This window comes from Diabrotica virgifera, chromosome 8 (assembly GCF_917563875.1).
Source record: "Diabrotica virgifera virgifera chromosome 8, PGI_DIABVI_V3a".
Lineage (NCBI taxonomy): Eukaryota > Metazoa > Arthropoda > Insecta > Coleoptera > Chrysomelidae > Diabrotica > Diabrotica virgifera.
In genome coordinates this window covers 71,427,822-71,446,824 of record NC_065450.1, presented here as the reverse complement: position 1 = coordinate 71,446,824, position 19,003 = coordinate 71,427,822, and the positions used below count along the sequence as shown (strand labels likewise).

Below are 19,003 nucleotides of genomic sequence, written 5' to 3'. Positions count from 1 at the left end.
CGAAAAGATTGGTCATAAATTATACCACAGATTCTGGGGTCAAAAATAGGTTGATTGAACCTCACTTACCTATATACAATAGTGCACACAAAAACAGTTAGAGCCCTTTGAAGTTACAAACTGAAAATAGATTTTTTTTCATAAATATATCGAAAACTCTTAGAGATTTTTTATTGAAAATGGGCATGCGGCATTGTTATAGTAGCAACATCTTAAAAAAAATTGAAGTAAAATTTGTGCACCCATAAAAATTTTATGGGGGATTTGTTCCCTTAAACTCCCCCAAAGTTTTGTGTACGTTCCAATTAAATTATTATTGTGGCACTATTAGGTAAACACAATATTTTTTAAACTTTTCTGTCTCTTAGTTCTTTTTTGATAAGCCAGTGTTTATCGAGATATTTTGAATAATTGCCAAATCCACCACATTTTCGTATATGGTTAAGGTGATACAGTAGCGATCAACAGGTAGCCAAAACGCGTTCCAAGATTACGGCTGTAATTTTGAATATTTTTTCGAGATATTTGGCACACGTATTCGTAATATAATAGAGAATGGCGGTACAGAGCCCAATTTGAAAAATATATTAATATGTGGAAATTACTCTGTAATTAAATACAATATTAAAAAAACGAGCCTGTACCGCCATTAAGGAGAACAAAAAAATACACTTTCTTCAAATAAACTTTTTTATCCGATGCCTAGATTTTGTGTCATTTTGGAACTACTAATGAAATAAAAAATTTTAGTAGTTCCAAAATGACACAAAATCTAGGCATCGGATAAAAAAGTTTATTTGAAGAAAATGTATTTTTTTGTTCTTCTTAATGGCGGTACAGGCTCGTTTTTTTAATATTGTATTTAATTACAGAGTAATTTCCACATATTAATATATTTTTCAAATTTGGCTCTGTACCGCCATTCTTTATTATATTACGAATACGTGTGCCAAATATCTCGAAAAAATATTCAAAATTACAGCCGTAATCTTGGAACGCGTTTTGGCTACCTGTTGATCGCTACTGTTTCCTCTTAAGTACGATTATAGAGAGCTGTTAATAATCTGAAAATTTATTTATAATTTACATTATTAGGTATATTTTGAAAAGGAAGCCACATCTCGATAAAAGGTGACTTATCAAAAAAAGACTAAGAGGCAAAAAAGTTTTAAAAACACTTTGTTTACCTAATGGTACCACAAAAATAGTGTAATTGGAACGTACACAAACATTCGGGGGGTTTATGTTTAAAGGAACAAAACCTCCATAAAATTTTTATGTAAACATGTTAAAAAAGAAGCCGCATCTCGATAAAAACTGGCTTATCGAAAAAATACTAAGAGGCAAAAAAGTCTTAAAAACGTTGTGTTTAACTTATGGTACCACAATAATGAATTAATTGGAACGTACACAAACGTTTAACGTTTGAGGGAACAAATACCTCCATAAAATTTTTATGGGGTGGACAAACTTCACTATAATTTTGTTTTAAGATGTTCCTACCATAAGAATGCCACTTGTTCATTTTCAATAAAAAATCTCTAATAGTTTTTGATATATTGAAAAAAATCGGTTTTCATTTTGTAACTTCAAAGGGCGGTAACTTCTTTTATGAGCACATTTGTACTAAGGTAAGTGTGGTATTATAAGGAATGTGTGGTATAATTTATAAGCCATCTTTTCTGGACACCCTGTGTAATAAATTTTTAAACCAATTAATAATTTTAAATCGAATATATAAGGGTCTTCATTACGTGACGATAATATAATATTATCGTCTAGAGTATGGCAAAGTATTAAGCAAAACGTGTTTTTATACCATCTCTGACAGTATAAAAGACGGAACGAAAAGCCTAGTTGGATTTTTATTCTCGGTACGTTGAACGGGGAATAATAAACAAAAACAAGGTATAAGAGGTGAGTTAAGTACACCCCGCCCATTTTCCTAAACTATCCAACCCCCGTCGTCTTGGTGCGTTGAACGATTTCGACGATTGCATTTTCCCTATCCTTACATGTATGGCCCGGTGAGCGAGATGTTCTCTCCTTATACGTCCATTTCATATTAATTAATAAATGTAATTCTTAATCCACGCGATCGTCGGTATTATCCATCTATGTATCAAATATCGTCACATCGACTCAAACCGAAACTCCGATACGTAGATTGTAAATATTAACGAAATTAACGAAATTTACGAGTAATTAAGGTTAATTATCTTATCTTTTGTACGTTTTGATTATAAATAAAAATGTCTTAAAAGGCAAAACTTGTATTCGACTGTATTTTGTTACCTTAAAGCATCACATCGAACAAGATCATCACAATTACATGCCTATATCTACATCGAAATTCAGAAACGCCAGAATCAAAAAGTATTCGATAATATCGTCCATCAGTTTACTTTACACCCTCTTTAATCATCTTATTTCATTTTGAACTTTCTCTGAGTCAGATATTTAATTTCAGTTGAGCTTCGAGTCGTTTTCAGTCGGAACTTTTGAATCTTTCATGTCCGGAGGATGCCCCGATGGTGCCGTATCAATTAGAGAATCGAATCGACCAAGCAGCGGTGGTGAATGGTGTGGAAGCGCTTGGGGCTATTCGGTGTACTACAGCGAAACGCCCAGCATCAACTTGACTTTGAGCATCAAGACAATTAGTCAACAGGTAAGTTTTTTTTCTTTTCTTAAGATTGTCAATTAAAGTTCATATGTTGTGTACATACTTAATACAAGTGATTTACTTATAACTACCTGACCCTATTTATCTCAAAGTATTAAGCGCAATAAAATATGTCTATTCGTTTGTTTGAAAAACAGTTGTTTTTATGCAAAAATATCCTTAATTATTAATTCATAAAAGACGTATACTTCACATGATCAAAAATATATTTATTGCTGATTTAAATATACGTGTGTTACCGTTGAATGAGATGGTAATAGTACCAAAATGAAAATGAAATTAGCTTAATAGTGGAGTCAATGAAGGTGGATATGAGCTATTACCTCCGATTTCGTTCAACCTCCATCGATTTGCATGAAAATTGGTGAGTGGTTAGAGGATATCTCAAGAAACAAAGGTGACATGGTGCCAACTTGCGCTTTTACCCTGGGGGTGGATGCCACCCCTTCTCGTGGTGAAAATTATTTTATTAAAAATAACCCCATAATTAGATAGGGGGACAAATTCTAAACAAAATTTGTTATATAAAGTTATTAATTTAAATCAAAACTTTTTGTTTTGAAAAATTTTAATTTTTCGTAAGAAAAATGCATGTTTTTAACCGATTTTTCATAGATAACTCAAAAATTATAAGTTTTTACAAAAAAGTTATTATTACCAAAATTAAGCTAATAAGAAATTAAATAAACTCCTTACTGAAAAAACCTTTTAGTAGTAACTAAAAGTGAGTTATAGGTAATTGAATGCATATTTTTTTCGGCGAGTACTCAAATTTAATTATTCAAGCTTAAATTACGGGAAAATTATGCATTTTATAACATAAACTTATTAAACATTTGTGAAAGTACTTAGAAATATCTATCAAATGAGATACCGAACAAGTTAACAGCATTAAAATTTATGCTCCACAAATTTTTCAAACTTTATCTTTTAAAATTTTTTCCAAAAAATGTTATGGTTTTTTTTTAATAACTCCGTTAATTTTTATGATATCAGGTTAAACTAAAAACGGTTTGAAAGATAATTCCAAAGGCTATTAAAACGCGTTGAATTTAATATTTCAAACCCCTTACTTTTTTAATAATCAAAGATTAAATGGACACGGTTACATGGTTCTCGCAGCAAAATTTAAGCGTTAAACGTTTCTATCTCGGTTATTTTTCACCCTACAGAAATTGTAGAAAAAGTATAATATTTGATACAGAAGAAACTAAAATTTGGTTATATACCATTTTTACGTATATTGAGTATTTTTATATAGTATGGTATAGTTAGACCCAAACCCAGACATCCAAAGTGAAAGGTATCCTCCAACACCAAATTGTTCTATATTGTCCACATATTGTTCAGTAAAAAGTTACACCATTTTGAGCGTCCGGTTTGGGGGGGAGATGGGGTAGAAGTCGGTAAATTAGTAGTTTTTTTAAGTTTTTCGTCAATATTTCTAAAATTATGCGTTAGCGTAAGGAATGTTCTATAGAAAAATGTTCTACATAAAATTTAAAATAAAAAAGGTTTTATACATAATTGCTATAAAATCAACGGTTCCAGAGTACCGGAGGGTGAAAAGTGGAGGTTTTCGATACTTTTTATATTTACCGATTTCTCCCCTCTCTCCCCCCCAAACCCGACGCTCAAAATGGTGTGACTTTTTTCTGAACATTATGTGGACCATATAGAACAATTTGGTGTTGGAGGATAACTTTCACTTTGGATGTCTGGGTTTTTGGTATAGTTATATCATAAATATTGCCCAAAAAATATAAAAAGTATCGAAAATCTCGACTTTTCACCCTCCGTAACTCTGGAACCGTTGATTTTATAACAATTACGTATAGAATATTTTTTCTTTTAAATTGCATGTAGAACATTTTTGTATATAACATTGTTTACGCTAAAGCAAAGTTTTAGAAATATTGACGAAAAAATTTAAAAAACTACTAATTTACCGGCTTCTCTCCCATCTCCCTCCCAAACCGGACGCTCAAAATGGTGTAACTTTTTACTGAACAATATGTGGACCATATAGAACATTTTGGTGTTGGAGGAAAACTTTTACTTTGGATGTTTGGGTTAGGTCTTTTTTTGGACCAGGTATACTATACTACCTCCGTAACTTTGGAACCACTCATTTTAGAAAGATTATGCATAGGGCCATTTTTATTTCAAATTTAATTTAGAACAATTTTGTATAGAGAGTTGTTCATGCTAAACCGCATAGTTTTAGAAATATTGGCGAAAAACTTAAAAAAACTACGAATTTACCGATTTCTCCCCCCTCCCCCCCCCCCCAAACCCGACGCTCAAAATGGTGTGACTTTTTTCTGGACATTGTGTGGACCATATAGAACAATTTGGTGTTGAAGGATAACTTTCACTTTGGATGTCTGGGTTATGCCATCTTTTGGATCAACAGTTGATAACAGTTGATCAACAGTTTGGATCAACAGATAATTTAAAAAAAATCAGAATTTTTAAAATTATCGTCATTTTCATTTGTTTTAACTTTTGTCAACTATTAGCATAGTATAGTTACTATACTATGCTAATAGTTATTATCAAAAGAAAATGAAAATGACGATAATTTTAAAAATTCTGATTTTTTTTAAATTATCTGTTTTTCAAAAATATGCATTCTAAACCGGTGACAATTGTTAAAGTCATTACTTAAGCTAATATAAAGGAATTTTTGTAAGGATTACATACTACTATAAATTTCTCTTGGTTTCATCATAACTTGCTTAATTTTGATGCTATTAACTTCTTCTGGAGCTCATTTGTTAGGTATTCTGAAGTACTTTGATAAGTGTTTAAAGGTGTGTGTGTGTTCACAAAGAGGGGATGGCATTAGATAAACTTTTTGCCACAGATATTTGAAAGTTGAAGATTGAAGATGTCATATTAAATTTTTATTTTAGAATCTTTAAGAAATTGTATGATAATATCATTAATAGTTTTGGTATTGAAGCTTAGTAGATGTGAAATATTCAGCGGTAAACTTACATTCCGCTCCTGAAGTCTAGCAATTAGTGCTTTCGTATGGTTTTTATTAAGTTCACAATTAAAGATTATATGATTTAAATCTGCAGTAGAGTAGTTATCACATGAACAGAGAGAGTTGATACGCATTCCTATTTTAGCTAAATGTGCAGGAAAATTGCCATGGTTTAATCTTAAGCGACTTAGGGATGTGGAATAAAACCGAGTAACGTGATAATCAAATATGTGTGGGATATTTTGCGGAAGTTGTGGGTATATGTAAGTGTATGGATTCCTCGAAGTTTGTACAAACTTAAGCCAAATAGTTTCCCATTTCTTTCTTAATTTTTTATGCAATTCTGGAATGTAATCGCTGGAGATTGTTAAATCTACTATTTCATTTAAAGTTGCCGAATTCTTTGCCATTTCATCCACTATCTCATTTTCTTTGATTCCAGCATGTCCTTTTACCCAGATAAAGACCAAGTCACTACTCTTATTTTTAAATCGAGCGATTGTCTTTCTAATATGGCATAACAACTCATTGTTGTGTTTTTTGGTTATTGGTTGTGATATTGCCTCAAGAGCAGATAAAGAATCTGATAGTATAACCGTGTCTCCAAAGTTCTGTTCAACCGCGTAAGTTAGGGCTCTTTCAATAGCATAAAGTTCGGCAGTGAAGATAGATGTACATTTAGGTAGTCTAAAAGAATTACCACTTTTTATATTAGAAACATAATAAGCACTACCTACACTATTACATGTTTTCGAACCATCTGTATAGATGTATTTATAATTAGAAAATTCAGATAAGATTAATTTTATAATTTTATTGTTTTGGCATGGTAGGTTTCTATATGTAGGTTTTATGATCTTTGGAAAGATTGCGATTTCCTCAATAGAAAGGTTATATATGGGTAATATTTGTTTAGTGTTAATGCTAAAGTTGTTAGTTTCTAGATAAGCATCTGTAAGAGGGGGAGAAGTTTTAATTCTCCAATAAGAATTTGTTAAGTTATATTCAGTGAGACTGTTAATTTTACTTAATAATTTATGTGAGTCTAAAGTCCTGGTCTTTAATAGAAACTTATTAGACAAGAATTCTCTTCTAAGGTTTAGAGGAGGTTCCTGCGCTTCTGCTAGAATTGCAGCACATGGCGTTGACTTAAACGCACTAATACATATACGTATTGCCTTATACTGAATATGATCGATTTTTGATAAATTAGATTTTGACGTTGAACCATATAAAAAGCATCCATAATCAATGATTGACCGAATATACGATTTATAGAACATTAATGCTATCTTTGGGTCGGCACCCCATCTAGCTTTACATATGCAACGAAGCATGTTTAAACCTTTTTCGCATTTGTTGATAATGTGATTCACATGGAGTGTCCAGGTTAGTTTTTTGTCCAAAACCACGCCCAGATACTTATGGTGAGAGGATACATTAATATCAACATTACTTAAATTTATACTGGTAGGGGAACTTAACCTATGTCTAGTGAAAAAGGTGATGCTAGATTTTTCAGGGGATAACGTGAAATTAAAAGCCATAGACCATCTTTTTACACATTGCATTATCAGATCCATAAACACTCATTATATGATTTACGGCTGCTGTATATACAGAAATCGTCTGCATACTGAATAATTTTAATTGTATTATTTGTTTCATTTAACATGTCATGCAATTCTGCAGTATAGATATTAAAAAGTACTGGACTTAGGACTGAACCTTGCGGAATTCCGACTGATAATAATCGAGGGCCGTAAATGTGATTTTCTGAATCTCGAATGAAAACTTCTCTGTCCCTATACAAATCTGTGATTCTTTGTGCGAATTTATAATTTAGACCGTATTTTATGAGCTGAACAGTTAAAATATCAATATCCAGAGTATCATAAGCCCCTTTAATATCTAAAAACAAGCATGCCGTTATAAGATTAACGGAAAGTGCATTCTGAATGTCGGAAACTAATTGAGCTAATGCTTCAGAGGTGCCTTTGCCTCTGCGATATCCAAACTGATTAATAGGTAATAAACAATTACTTTCAAAATGCAATTCCATTCTTAATTTGATAATTCTCTCAAATGTTTTTGTAATGCATGATATTAATGAAATTGGTCTGTAAGAGTTAGGTAGACTTAAATTTTTGTTGGGTTTAGCAAGTAAGCAAATTACAGTTTTTTTTAAACTTTGGTCATATAATCCTTGCAACCACCAACTATTAAAAATATTTAAAAGAATTCCTTTAGCAATTTCAGGCAAGTATTCAATCATTTTATATGTAATGCTATCAAAACCCGGTGCTGTACTTTTAGATTGTTTGATTGCTAATCGTAATTCCTCCAAACTGATAGGCATATAAAATGATTCATTGCATGCTACATTACTATTAAATTTACTGAAGTCGATTTTATTTGATGCAAATTTGGGAATAAAAAACTCAAAAAAATCGTCCACCATATCAGCTGATATACTGCCCGATCCCGTTGAGTCTTTGTTTGATATTTTTTTTATAAATTGCCAAATTTTAGTAGGGTGCGTGTTTTTATTAATATTGCTTATGAAAGATATCCAGCTATCTCGAGCTTTTTTAGAAAATAGTAATTTAGTTTGACTAGCTACATTTTGATATTGACAATAGTTTGTATAGTTTGAGACACGTTTATACTGGTTCAGGGCTTCTTTTCTGCGACGAAACATATCATAGCATTCGGTATCCCACCATATTGGACGTTGAGTTACTTGTTGTCTTGCTCTTTTTAGGGGAATAGTTGCGGATGCTGCCTCTGAGACCTTTTCCATAAAAATAGAGAAGCTTAGTAGATTGGAGTTTAGATTTTGGTTTGTACTAATTAACGAATTTTCCAGTATAGTGGAGTATGCAGACCAATCAGCTAATTTATCATTCCATTTAGATGCTGGATTTTTATTTATTATAACTCTATCCCTAATAATTTCAAATTTGATTAAGCAATGATCTGAACCTAACGCATCTGGTACGACATCCCATACACAACAATCACTAGCCAAACTAGCAGAGCAAAATGTAATGTCTACCGCCGAAGGTAGCTCTTCTGGACGAGAAATTCTAGTTGGTTTACCATTATTGAGAACAACATAGTTATTGTCATCTAAGGCTTCTACTAATTGATTACCACAAGCTTTATTAATATGAGATCCCCAAAGTGTATGATGGCTGTTAAAATCGCCACAGAAGATAACAGGAGAATTAAATTGCCGAAAGATATTTGACCAATCTGATTTAGAAACATTTAATTTAGGTGGTTTATACACCGATACAAGTATGATATTTAAGGACGGAAATTTAACTGCGCAAAGTTCTAAATCTTTTTTATATGCAAAAGTAATAGGAAAATTTATAAATTTAATGTCTTGGCGAACTGCAATGGCAACACCGCCAAAGCCATTTGCACGATCCTGTCGGATAATCTTATACCCTTTTAGTTTAAAAGAATGGTTTGGTTTTTTGAAGGTTTCTGATAAAGCTATAATATCTACAGGATTATTGTGTAAAAAATTTAATAAACTTGGATGGTTTTTAGAGAAAGAACGAATATTCCATTGGATAACTTTAATGTTTTTACTATTGGGTGTACTTATCTTATTAGTGGATTGAATCATCAGAACAAGATTCAATATCGATTTCTGGAATTAGATTTGAAGGACTTAATATAGAGGAGATCATTTTTCTAATATTTTCTTCTAAATTGTAATTTGTTTCGGATGAATCTGAATTAACTACTTGTTTAACTACGGTTATTATCTGACTTGTTAGTTTTTCCTTATATTGGATAAAGTCATCTCTGTGAGGATTTGGTATGATGGGATTATGTGAAGATTTGGTTTTTTTTGATTGAAAATGGGAAGAAGTAGGCAGAGACGGAGAAATAGGTGGAGACTCCGGAGCAGATGGCTTACGTTTTTGCACTTGTCTTTTGGGTGAAGTATTTCGAACAATGGGTTTACGTAGCAAAAAGCTAGAATTTGGAGTTTGGGACGTACTGGGGAGTGGCAGAGAGGGAAAATTAGTGGAATTATTAAGAATTGAAAATCTATTATTTGTAGAAATCTTGGCATAAGATGGATTATCATGCAATCTTTCAGCTTCTTTAAATGTAATATTTTCCCTGGCCATGAGTTGTTTGATATTTTTTTGTTTCTTATATACTGGACAATCTCTGGATGTAGAGCAGTGTTCATTATTTTGGCAATAAATGCAGAATTTTTCGCAAGAAGAGTCTGACGTATGATTTAGGCTAGAACAGTTTCGACAGTGAGAAGATTTGGTTTTACATTGCTTGGCAGAATGCCCATATCGCAGGCAATTAAAACATTGAACAACGGGGAATATATATGGTTCTACAGAGAAATTGCATAAATTAATTGTTATATTTTGAGGAAGTTCATTTCCTACAAATTGAACAATAACCATTTGTCTGTTTACATATGAAATATTACCGTCTTTATCTGTTACCTTTCGTTTCATGCGTTGAACTTGAACCACCTCTTTATTAGATATTATGGCATTTTTTAAATATTCCTCAGAAAAGTATGTGTCAATATTCCTCAACACACCCTTCTTGTGTGTAAAAAATTTGGGTATATACGCTACTAAGTTATTATTAGACATAATTTTATTATTAACTAGATAATTAGCTTTTTCATAAGACTTAAAAATAACTTTAACGCGATTAAGACCAATCGATTTGATATCAAGAACATCGGATTTTATATAATTGTCAGTCAACAAAACGTGACCAATCCGGATTGGGAAAATTCTTCCCAAATGCTTATCAGTACTCTCAATATATACAAAATATGGACCTTTATCCTCAGTTCTATATCTATTATTTAAATCTATAAAATTATTTACATACCTATCCTCCTCTGCGTCCTTATTTTCGGGTGGCGAAGTGCCACCCGAGGTCTCATCCATTATATATTTTTTTAATCACTTACCTAACCTACCTATTATAAACAATAAAGAAAATTAACAAAAGGAACACTAATTAACACAATAACACACAATACACCGAGAACTGCTCGTTTGTATCGTTAAAATCAAACTATTAAACTGCGGAGAATAAAAATTCGTGTCCACACTTTGACAGTTATTTGACAATGCTGTGTTTAAAGGTATATTTTATAAACTGCATCGTTTTCCCGTTATTTAAGCTTGAATATTTAGATTTGAGTACTCATGGAAAAAAATATACATTCAGTTACCTGTAACTCACTTTGAATTAACATTAGTTTAGTACTTTGAGTGAATAGTGTATTCAATTTATTATTGTCTTCAATTTTGGTAAGAATAGCTTTTTTTGAAAGCTAATAGTTTTTGGGTTATATGTGAAAAACAGCTTTAAAGCATGCATTTTTTTACGAAAAAATAAAATTTTTGATCTTTAATAACTCAAAAAGTATTATTTCGTCGTCGACACAAGAAAACCGCGTAACTCCAATTTTTACTTAAAATGAGATTTTACTGCCATCTATTAGCCAATCGCCTATTCTAGCCATCCGACAAATAATACGTCATTTAAATGTAGATTTCTATTTTTAAAGTGTATACTAGAAAAGCAGGTATCTCCCTTGTCAAAAAATTATGTTAGTAGAACACGCAACTCCTTCTGCTTAGTCAGTTAAGTGATTATTGCCGTTGATTTGATTTGTTTTTCTGGAGTGAAATAGAGGTTTTTAAGTTCTAATTTTACATCTGTAAGGAAGTAAGATAAAGTAAGTTGATTTGGGTAATAAATGTTTTTAGTACAATTAAAAAATAAAGGGATTTTTGTTGCTTTAAACTATCGCTAGAGTTACATGGTTTTCCATATTTTATTTTATGAACCCATGTTGGAGTTACATGTTCTTCTAAATTACTGTTTTTAGGCTCTCCTGAAAAATTAAGGAAAATGGAGTTACGAGTTTTTCTTGTGTCGACGACGATTTATGTTAATAACTTAATATAACAAATTTTGCTTAGAATTTGTCCCTCTATCGATTCATGGTATTATTTTTTAATAAAATAATTTCACCCTAGAAAAGGGGTGGCATCCACCCCCAGGGTAAAAGCGCAAGTTGGCATCATGTCACCTTTGTTCCTTGAGGTATCTTCTAACTGCTCACCAATTCTCATGAAAATCGATGGAAGTTCAACGAAATCGTAGGTGAAAACCTTCAGTGACTGCACTATAAAACATACAATCAATTTCATCGCACTGCACTATAAAACATACAATATTCATCGTCAAGTGAGCGGCGCACTGCGGATCAAAGAATCCCTTACGTAGTGTAGCGTGATTAGTGTAATTACTTCTAATTACAATAAAACTAGCGGTTCGTAATTTATATACGACTTTATTTATATAAGTTACAGACGAATTTATCTTATACACTAAACTTATTCACAAAATATGCCCGTATTTATACCCAGTTGTTATTCTGGAACAATCGACTCCCATCTCGAGCTATCGGCTTGTTCCGCCTACGTGACGTACCTTCCAGAATTCTCCGGCGAGGCCTAGCACATCCGATTACGTCATTCTCGAGGTGTTTACTGTTATACGGGGATCGGCCAAGATTTCTCTTCCGCTACACTGCTCCCCTCTTAAGATCTGAGCGTCTCGATCAGCAACTCTAAATGAAGGCCCAGGATGGCGGAATCTACACGACTCTCCAGCTCTGCATACACCCTTCAAGAAGAAATAACAGTCTACTGTCTTTGAAGGGTACGACATCTTCGGGTTCATGCAACACACAGTGATTTGTACACCAGTTCCTCTGAAGACCACTTCAAGCATGCTTCTCACAATCTTCCAATCCAGATTTTCTACTGCATGGCCTATTTTTGGTAAAGCCAAATTTTTGATGTCATAATTACACACGATTTTCTTCAAATTAGTTAGAGCACGCCATATGTTCTCGTAGCTTGGCGTGTCCGTATAAGACTTTCTGGTCACCATATACAGCAAAGATCGAGGACCATCTTCCAATCGCAGTACTCTTCCAATTTTAGGCTGCTGATTTCTTAACTCGTCCAGGCGGCCGAACTTTCTACTGAATACGGACGAGATTCCTTTAGTCATCTCGAGGTCTTGGGCAACACAGTGGGCTAGAGAGACGTTTTCTGGAACACCAAACAGATCTTGCTGAACTTCTGTGGTCACGCCGAATCTAGCACTCTTTCTTTCTGCGTAATTTGACATAAATTCCTTAAAACTTGGCTGTGGTGCATCTTTCATCTCCTGTTGGAGGACTCGGGCTTCCTCTGTTTCATTTGAGCCAGCATATGGTGCAAGACGATTTATGTGAATAACTTTTGGTTTACCGTTTGGTAACTTCTTAATTCTGTATATTACGTCATTTATTTTCTTCTTAACTTCATACGGACCTTCCCATTGTCTTTGCAGTTTAGGACACAGGCCTCGACGACGTTGTGGATTATAAAGCCAGACAAGATCACCTACTTTGAAGCTTTCATTCTTGCAGCGAGAATCATATTGATCTTTCATTCTGTCACTGGCTATCTGGATGTGTTGTCGGGCAAGTTCATGAATGTTGTTCATTCGTAACTTCAGGCGGTCTACGTATTCTTCGCCTGCAACATATTCCTCGGAAGGTCTGCAGCCAAACTCTAGGTCGCAGGGCAAACGAACTTCACGACCCAACATCAGGCAGGTTGGTGTTTGACCTGTAGTTTCATTCACGGCCGAGCGGTAGGCCATCAGGAATAAATGAATGTGTTGGTCCCAATCTCGCTGATGTTCAGATACAACTTTGGACAAGTGTTTACCCATCGTTCGGTTCATCCTCTCGACCATTCCATCTGATTGAGGATGCAGGGGTGTTGTTCTGGTCTTATTGGCACCAATCAATTTACAAACGTTTTGGAAAAGAGCTGACTCAAAGTTTCGCCCTTGGTCGGAGTGGATCTCCAAGGGAACACCAAATCGGCTAAAGAATTCTTTAACAAGTACCTCTGCAACGGTAGCAGCTTCTTGATTTGGTAATGCATAGGCCTCAGTCCATTTTGTAAAATAATCCATGGCTACCAGGATGTATTTATTTCCAGCATCGGTTTCTGGAAATGGACCTGCAATGTCGATAGCTACTCTTTCCATAGGACTTCCAACATTGTACTGTCTCATGGGTGCTCTCTTTTTACCAACTGGACCATTACCGGATGCACACAGTTCACATTTCTGGCACCATCTTCTTACATCATCTTTACAGTTCACCCAATAGAACCGTTCTCGAACCTTTTGCAGAGTCTTCGTAATACCAAAGTGTCCACCTGATGTACCGTCATGCAACTGACGCAATACTTCTGACACTTTACTTTTAGGTACAATCAACTGAAGCTTAGATTCTGTACCATCATCGTTCTCAAAGGTTCTGTACAGAAGATCATCTTTTAGTATCAGGCAATTCCATTGGCTCCAGTAGGCCTTGACTTCCGGACTACATGCACTAATGTTTTGCCAACTAGGTCTCTCACCTCGACGCATCCAATCCAATACTCTTTTTATACATGGATCGTCTTCTTGGGCTTCTTGTAACTGTTGTGGCTGCCATTGCTCATTAACGACGGTAGTTCGTCTCACAGGGCAAAGCTGTTCATCTAGTTTAAGCCGGTGATTACAACTTTCACTGCATGGCCGTATCGAGGAAGCATCTGTATTTGAACCAACTCTTCCAGCCCTCTTCATGCGTCTCTTCGGCATCGTGTCACGAATCACCCTCCGTACCATTTCCACCAAACGTTCATCTTTTCTCTTATCGCCTTTTTCCAAGGTTATTACTCGATTGTTTCGTGAAGCTTGGCTAGCTGCTTCGTGTTCCAAGGCAATAGCAAGTGCTTCATCTAAAACTTTCGGTCTTGCTAGTCGTAAAGCTTTCTGTAGTTCATTATCTTTCAGCCCATTGACGAAGGTATCTACTGCAATTTCTTCTAAAACGCTGTCTGGCACCTCTGGATAAGCCAACCGCACCACACGAGCCACATCTGCTTCAAATTCTTGCAGATTCTCACTTGCTCGTTGACTTCTACTTCGCAGTTGTGCTTTGTATACTTGTTGTAGATGGGCATCTCCATAGCGTTTTTCTAGACGAGTGAACAAGGTCTGGTAACAATTTTCTTGACCCTTGGGAATTGACCTTAATATGTCTGCAGCATCACCTCGTAAAGCAGCAGTCAAGGAAACAGCCTTTTCTTGTTCGGTCCAATGATTGGCGGTCGCAATAGCTTCAAACTGTCTAAGATATATGGACCAAGAGGACTTTCCATCAAATGGTGGTAATTTGAATCTCATATTATGCGACGTTTCGTCTCTCGGTAGTTCATCTTTCACTAAAGGATCTAACGTTGCTGCATTAACTGATGGTTGTACTTTTGTATCGGTTATCCTGCTCTCTAGCTGTTTGATCTTTTCTTCTACGGTCTCTACACTTTTCTGCATCTTATCGAATGTTCTAGAAACTTCTTCAAATTTCTCATTGTTCTGTTTACAAACTTCTTCTAGTTTTTCGTTGTTTTGCCTACAGACCTCTTTAATTATTTGAGAAGTCTCATCGAATCTTTTAGCAACATTTTCGAATTTCTCGTCGCTTTTTCTACTAACTTCTTCAAGTTTCTCGTCGCTTCTTCTACTAACTTCTTCAAGTTTCTCGTCGCTTTTTCTACTAACTTCTTCAAGTTTCTCGTCGCTTCTTCTACTAACTTCTTCAAGTTTCTCGTCGCTTCTTCTAGAAGTTTCATCGATCGTTTCAGAAACAGTTTTTAATTTCGATAAGATTACTTGTTCTGCTGACTGGAAGTGGAACGTCTTTGGGTCTTCTCCGTTCTTCGTGAGGACATCCTCGAGTCGTGCTTGTAGGACTATCTTGAGCCCACTGCTGTCCAGATCCCGTTCCTCGAGCTGTTCACGGAGCTGTTTTACTGTAAGTTCTTGTAGCAACATCTTTGGTCGGCACACACGTACTTTCCAAAATGTCTTTTAACAGTCTTTCCGAATACCGAACAATCAACGCACTTTAACTATTCCCGACGAATAAAGTCCAAAAGTATTTTAAAGTCTCTCTGTAATTCACTTATTTATATCGCACTAAGTTAACCGAACACCGACACCAACTGTAGCGTGATTAGTGTAATTACTTCTAATTACAATAAAACTAGCGGTTCGTAATTTATATACGACTTTATTTATATAAGTTACAGACGAATTTATCTTATACACTAAACTTATTCACAAAATATGCCCGTATTTATACCCAGTTGTTATTCTGGAACAATCGACTCCCATCTCGAGCTATCGGCTTGTTCCGCCTACGTGACGTACCTTCCAGAATTCTCCGGCGAGGCCTAGCACATCCGATTACGTCATTCTCGAGGTGTTTACTGTTATACGGGGATCGGCCAAGATTTCTCTTCCGCTACAGTAGTAAAACCGATAAAAAATATTTATACACTCTTTCAAATAATCAAAGCAAAGTGATTACGAAGTATGAATAAATATAAGTGAAAGTTATAATATAAACAAAACTATTACTATAATAAACGAAATTATTAGTGGATCAGTTAAAGTGCTTGGTACAATTTCAGACCAATTTCATAAATCATGGTCTGCAATTAAACATATTATCAAAGACAAAGATCATGATAGTGAATAGACTACATAACAATCATCCACAAATAACCACAATTATTGACCAGTTTGGAGTTGTGGTCTCATACTTATGTATATCTGGGATCATTGGTCACAAACACAGGGTCACTACAGGAAGAAATAAACCGTGATGTGATCTAACAAAACTTTCTAGAGCAAAAATGAGCACAATATGAAAGGACTGTCAAATTTCAAGACCGTTAAAGATGAAGTTGATCAACTGCTTAATATTCCCAATACTGACCTACGGATGTGAATTTTGGACCCTGAGACAATCAAAAAGAAGAAAGATAGACGCTACTGAAATGTTCTGTTGGAGACGGATGCTACGAATTTCTTAGACCGAGCGTAGCAGGAAAAATGCAATTTTAAGACAGCTAAAAGTTAACCAACAAGTCTCCAGTAAAATCCATCTCCAACAATTAAAATACTTTGGACCAATGAGAAAAAACACAGAAAATATGAAAAGACTAATTATACAAGGAAATGCCGAATATAACGAGGAAGATCCCAACAAGATCATTCGATCAAATTACAGGAATATGCAAAAGACCTACGCATAAGTTAAAAGACCAGAGACAGAGATCTTTGGAGAAGGACAATACACGACACGATGCCGACCACTACACTCCCTCTTTTTGGTTAGGATTGAAGAGAGAAATCTATATCTATCCACCTTTTGAACGAGTTCGTCTCTAATGGATAACGTCTCTTCTTGTTATGTCTTTGCAATGGACATGAATTTTTCCCTATTTAAAGTGAGTCGGGCCTCTTCGCTACTATCCAGAACCTTATTCATCAGAACCTGCAATTATTCAATCTACTCTGCGATTAGTAACGTATCATTGGTGTATCTGATGATATTTATAGATTCTTCTATTACTTTAATTATTTCACTTGATCTTTCCTTCCTATTTCTTCTGAACTATTTCTTCTGAATATATATTAAAGAGTAGGGAAGAAAGTATGCATCCCTGCCTTACACCTCGTTGTATTTCGCTTTCTTATGATAGTTCGTTGCCAACATTTACAGATGCAACTTGACTAAAGTAAAGGTTTTACATTATTCTGTGGAGGCTAACTTCAATAACTATTTTAATTATAGTCCATCCGATATAACTTTTCCCATGCGGTACGATTCATTTTCAATCAAATTAAGTCAAAACATAAATTGAAACGAACGTCGATGTGTATATACATTTTGTATACTGTATACTATATACTACACACATCGGCGTACGTTTCACTCTCTGTTTTGACTTAATTTGATTGAAATTGAATCGTACCGCATGGGAAAAGTTATAGCGGACGGACTATACTAATTTTGAATCTCTTAAACTTTTCTCTCGAAACGAAATAATAACTCCCATTTAAAATTCATATTTCTTCCGCTTAAAATATACGAAACCATATGTATAAAAATAATGGCCTGTTCAGTTTTAATGTAGAAACGAAATACCTACAATATCTAATAAATTATCGCCTATCTGGCCATCGGTTAAGGGCCTTCAGATTTTAAAACCACATGCGACAAATTAACGAGTTCAGTCAGTCTTTACAAGCCCTCGGTCCAGAATATACCTACCCTCTTCGAGAAATAAGAACGACTTTTTACCGAAATAAATATATTGTTGACAGTTTGTTGTTTTTACGTTTTATTTATTATTATTTTATTTGTTTCCGTGGACAATAAGTTTATCACACGCATCCAACCACAACCACTGAACAATTCTTATCTTCCATATCCAGATTTTTAGCCTGAAGTAGCTGTCGGAGTCAATTATGTAGAACTTTGTCAAATGCCTTGTTAAAATCCTGGAAAAAAATATAAATAGAAATAAATGAAAAGAATTTCGACAACGAATAAAGTAATCTGTTAACCGAGGTACACAGTACCAAATGGCGCCGCTAGGAAAATATTATAAAAAAGCGTCGCAGATTACTTATATGAAACGTATCATTTTGTACTCTAAAACAGAGTATGCTATGACAAAAGAGAAAACAATCATTTATAGGGGAGTGCAATTAGAACGAAAACATGCATTGTTTTGGAAAAATTCAAACAAGCTTATATTTTTCTAAAACATTTTTTGTTAGTTTATATACATGTTAAAGTAAAAAGTTCTACTCGCAGATTTGGCCGCTAAGTGTTTATTAATTGTTTAAATAATAACAATTCTTTTGTATAAATAATTATAAAAATATCGTTAAATTCATCATTTTACATTCATCAAATATGTTTCTATTTTGGTTTTGATTATGCTGAATCCGAATATGGCATTGCAATTTGAAAATTCTTATACAGAATCTCTTATATAGTGTGTCTGCGTAGCTAGGAACCACATGAAAAACTTTTTTATTATCAATTTTACGAAAAAAAGTTATTCTTCATAAAATGCTCTGGATAGTCAAAAATCTAAAACTCAACTATCAGATATAAAATTTTATCAATTTTATACAAATTATGTCAAAAATATGAATTTCGTTAGAGAGTAAAGTACCTTTATATTCCAGAATATCAAAAAATGCTATTATGAAAAATTATTTGAAATTAGAAACTATGTTTAAATATATACTTACATCATTCTAATCGAAAAGAAAATTTTCTCTCAAATTACAGATAATCATAATTTTAT

At 34.1% G+C, this 19,003-nt stretch overlaps 1 protein-coding gene across 1 annotated transcript in view; it reads left to right on the top strand.

The window, feature by feature from the left end:
* The window catches only part of LOC126889755 (uncharacterized), a 1,061,577-nt gene that overhangs the window by 779,031 nt on the left and 263,543 nt on the right, over nucleotides 1-19,003 (top strand). The window contains exon 4 of the mRNA XM_050658328.1: nucleotides 2,471-2,671. Within this exon, the coding sequence (XP_050514285.1) occupies nucleotides 2,471-2,671 (201 nt within the window). The remainder of the gene's footprint in view (nucleotides 1-2,470; nucleotides 2,672-19,003) is intronic.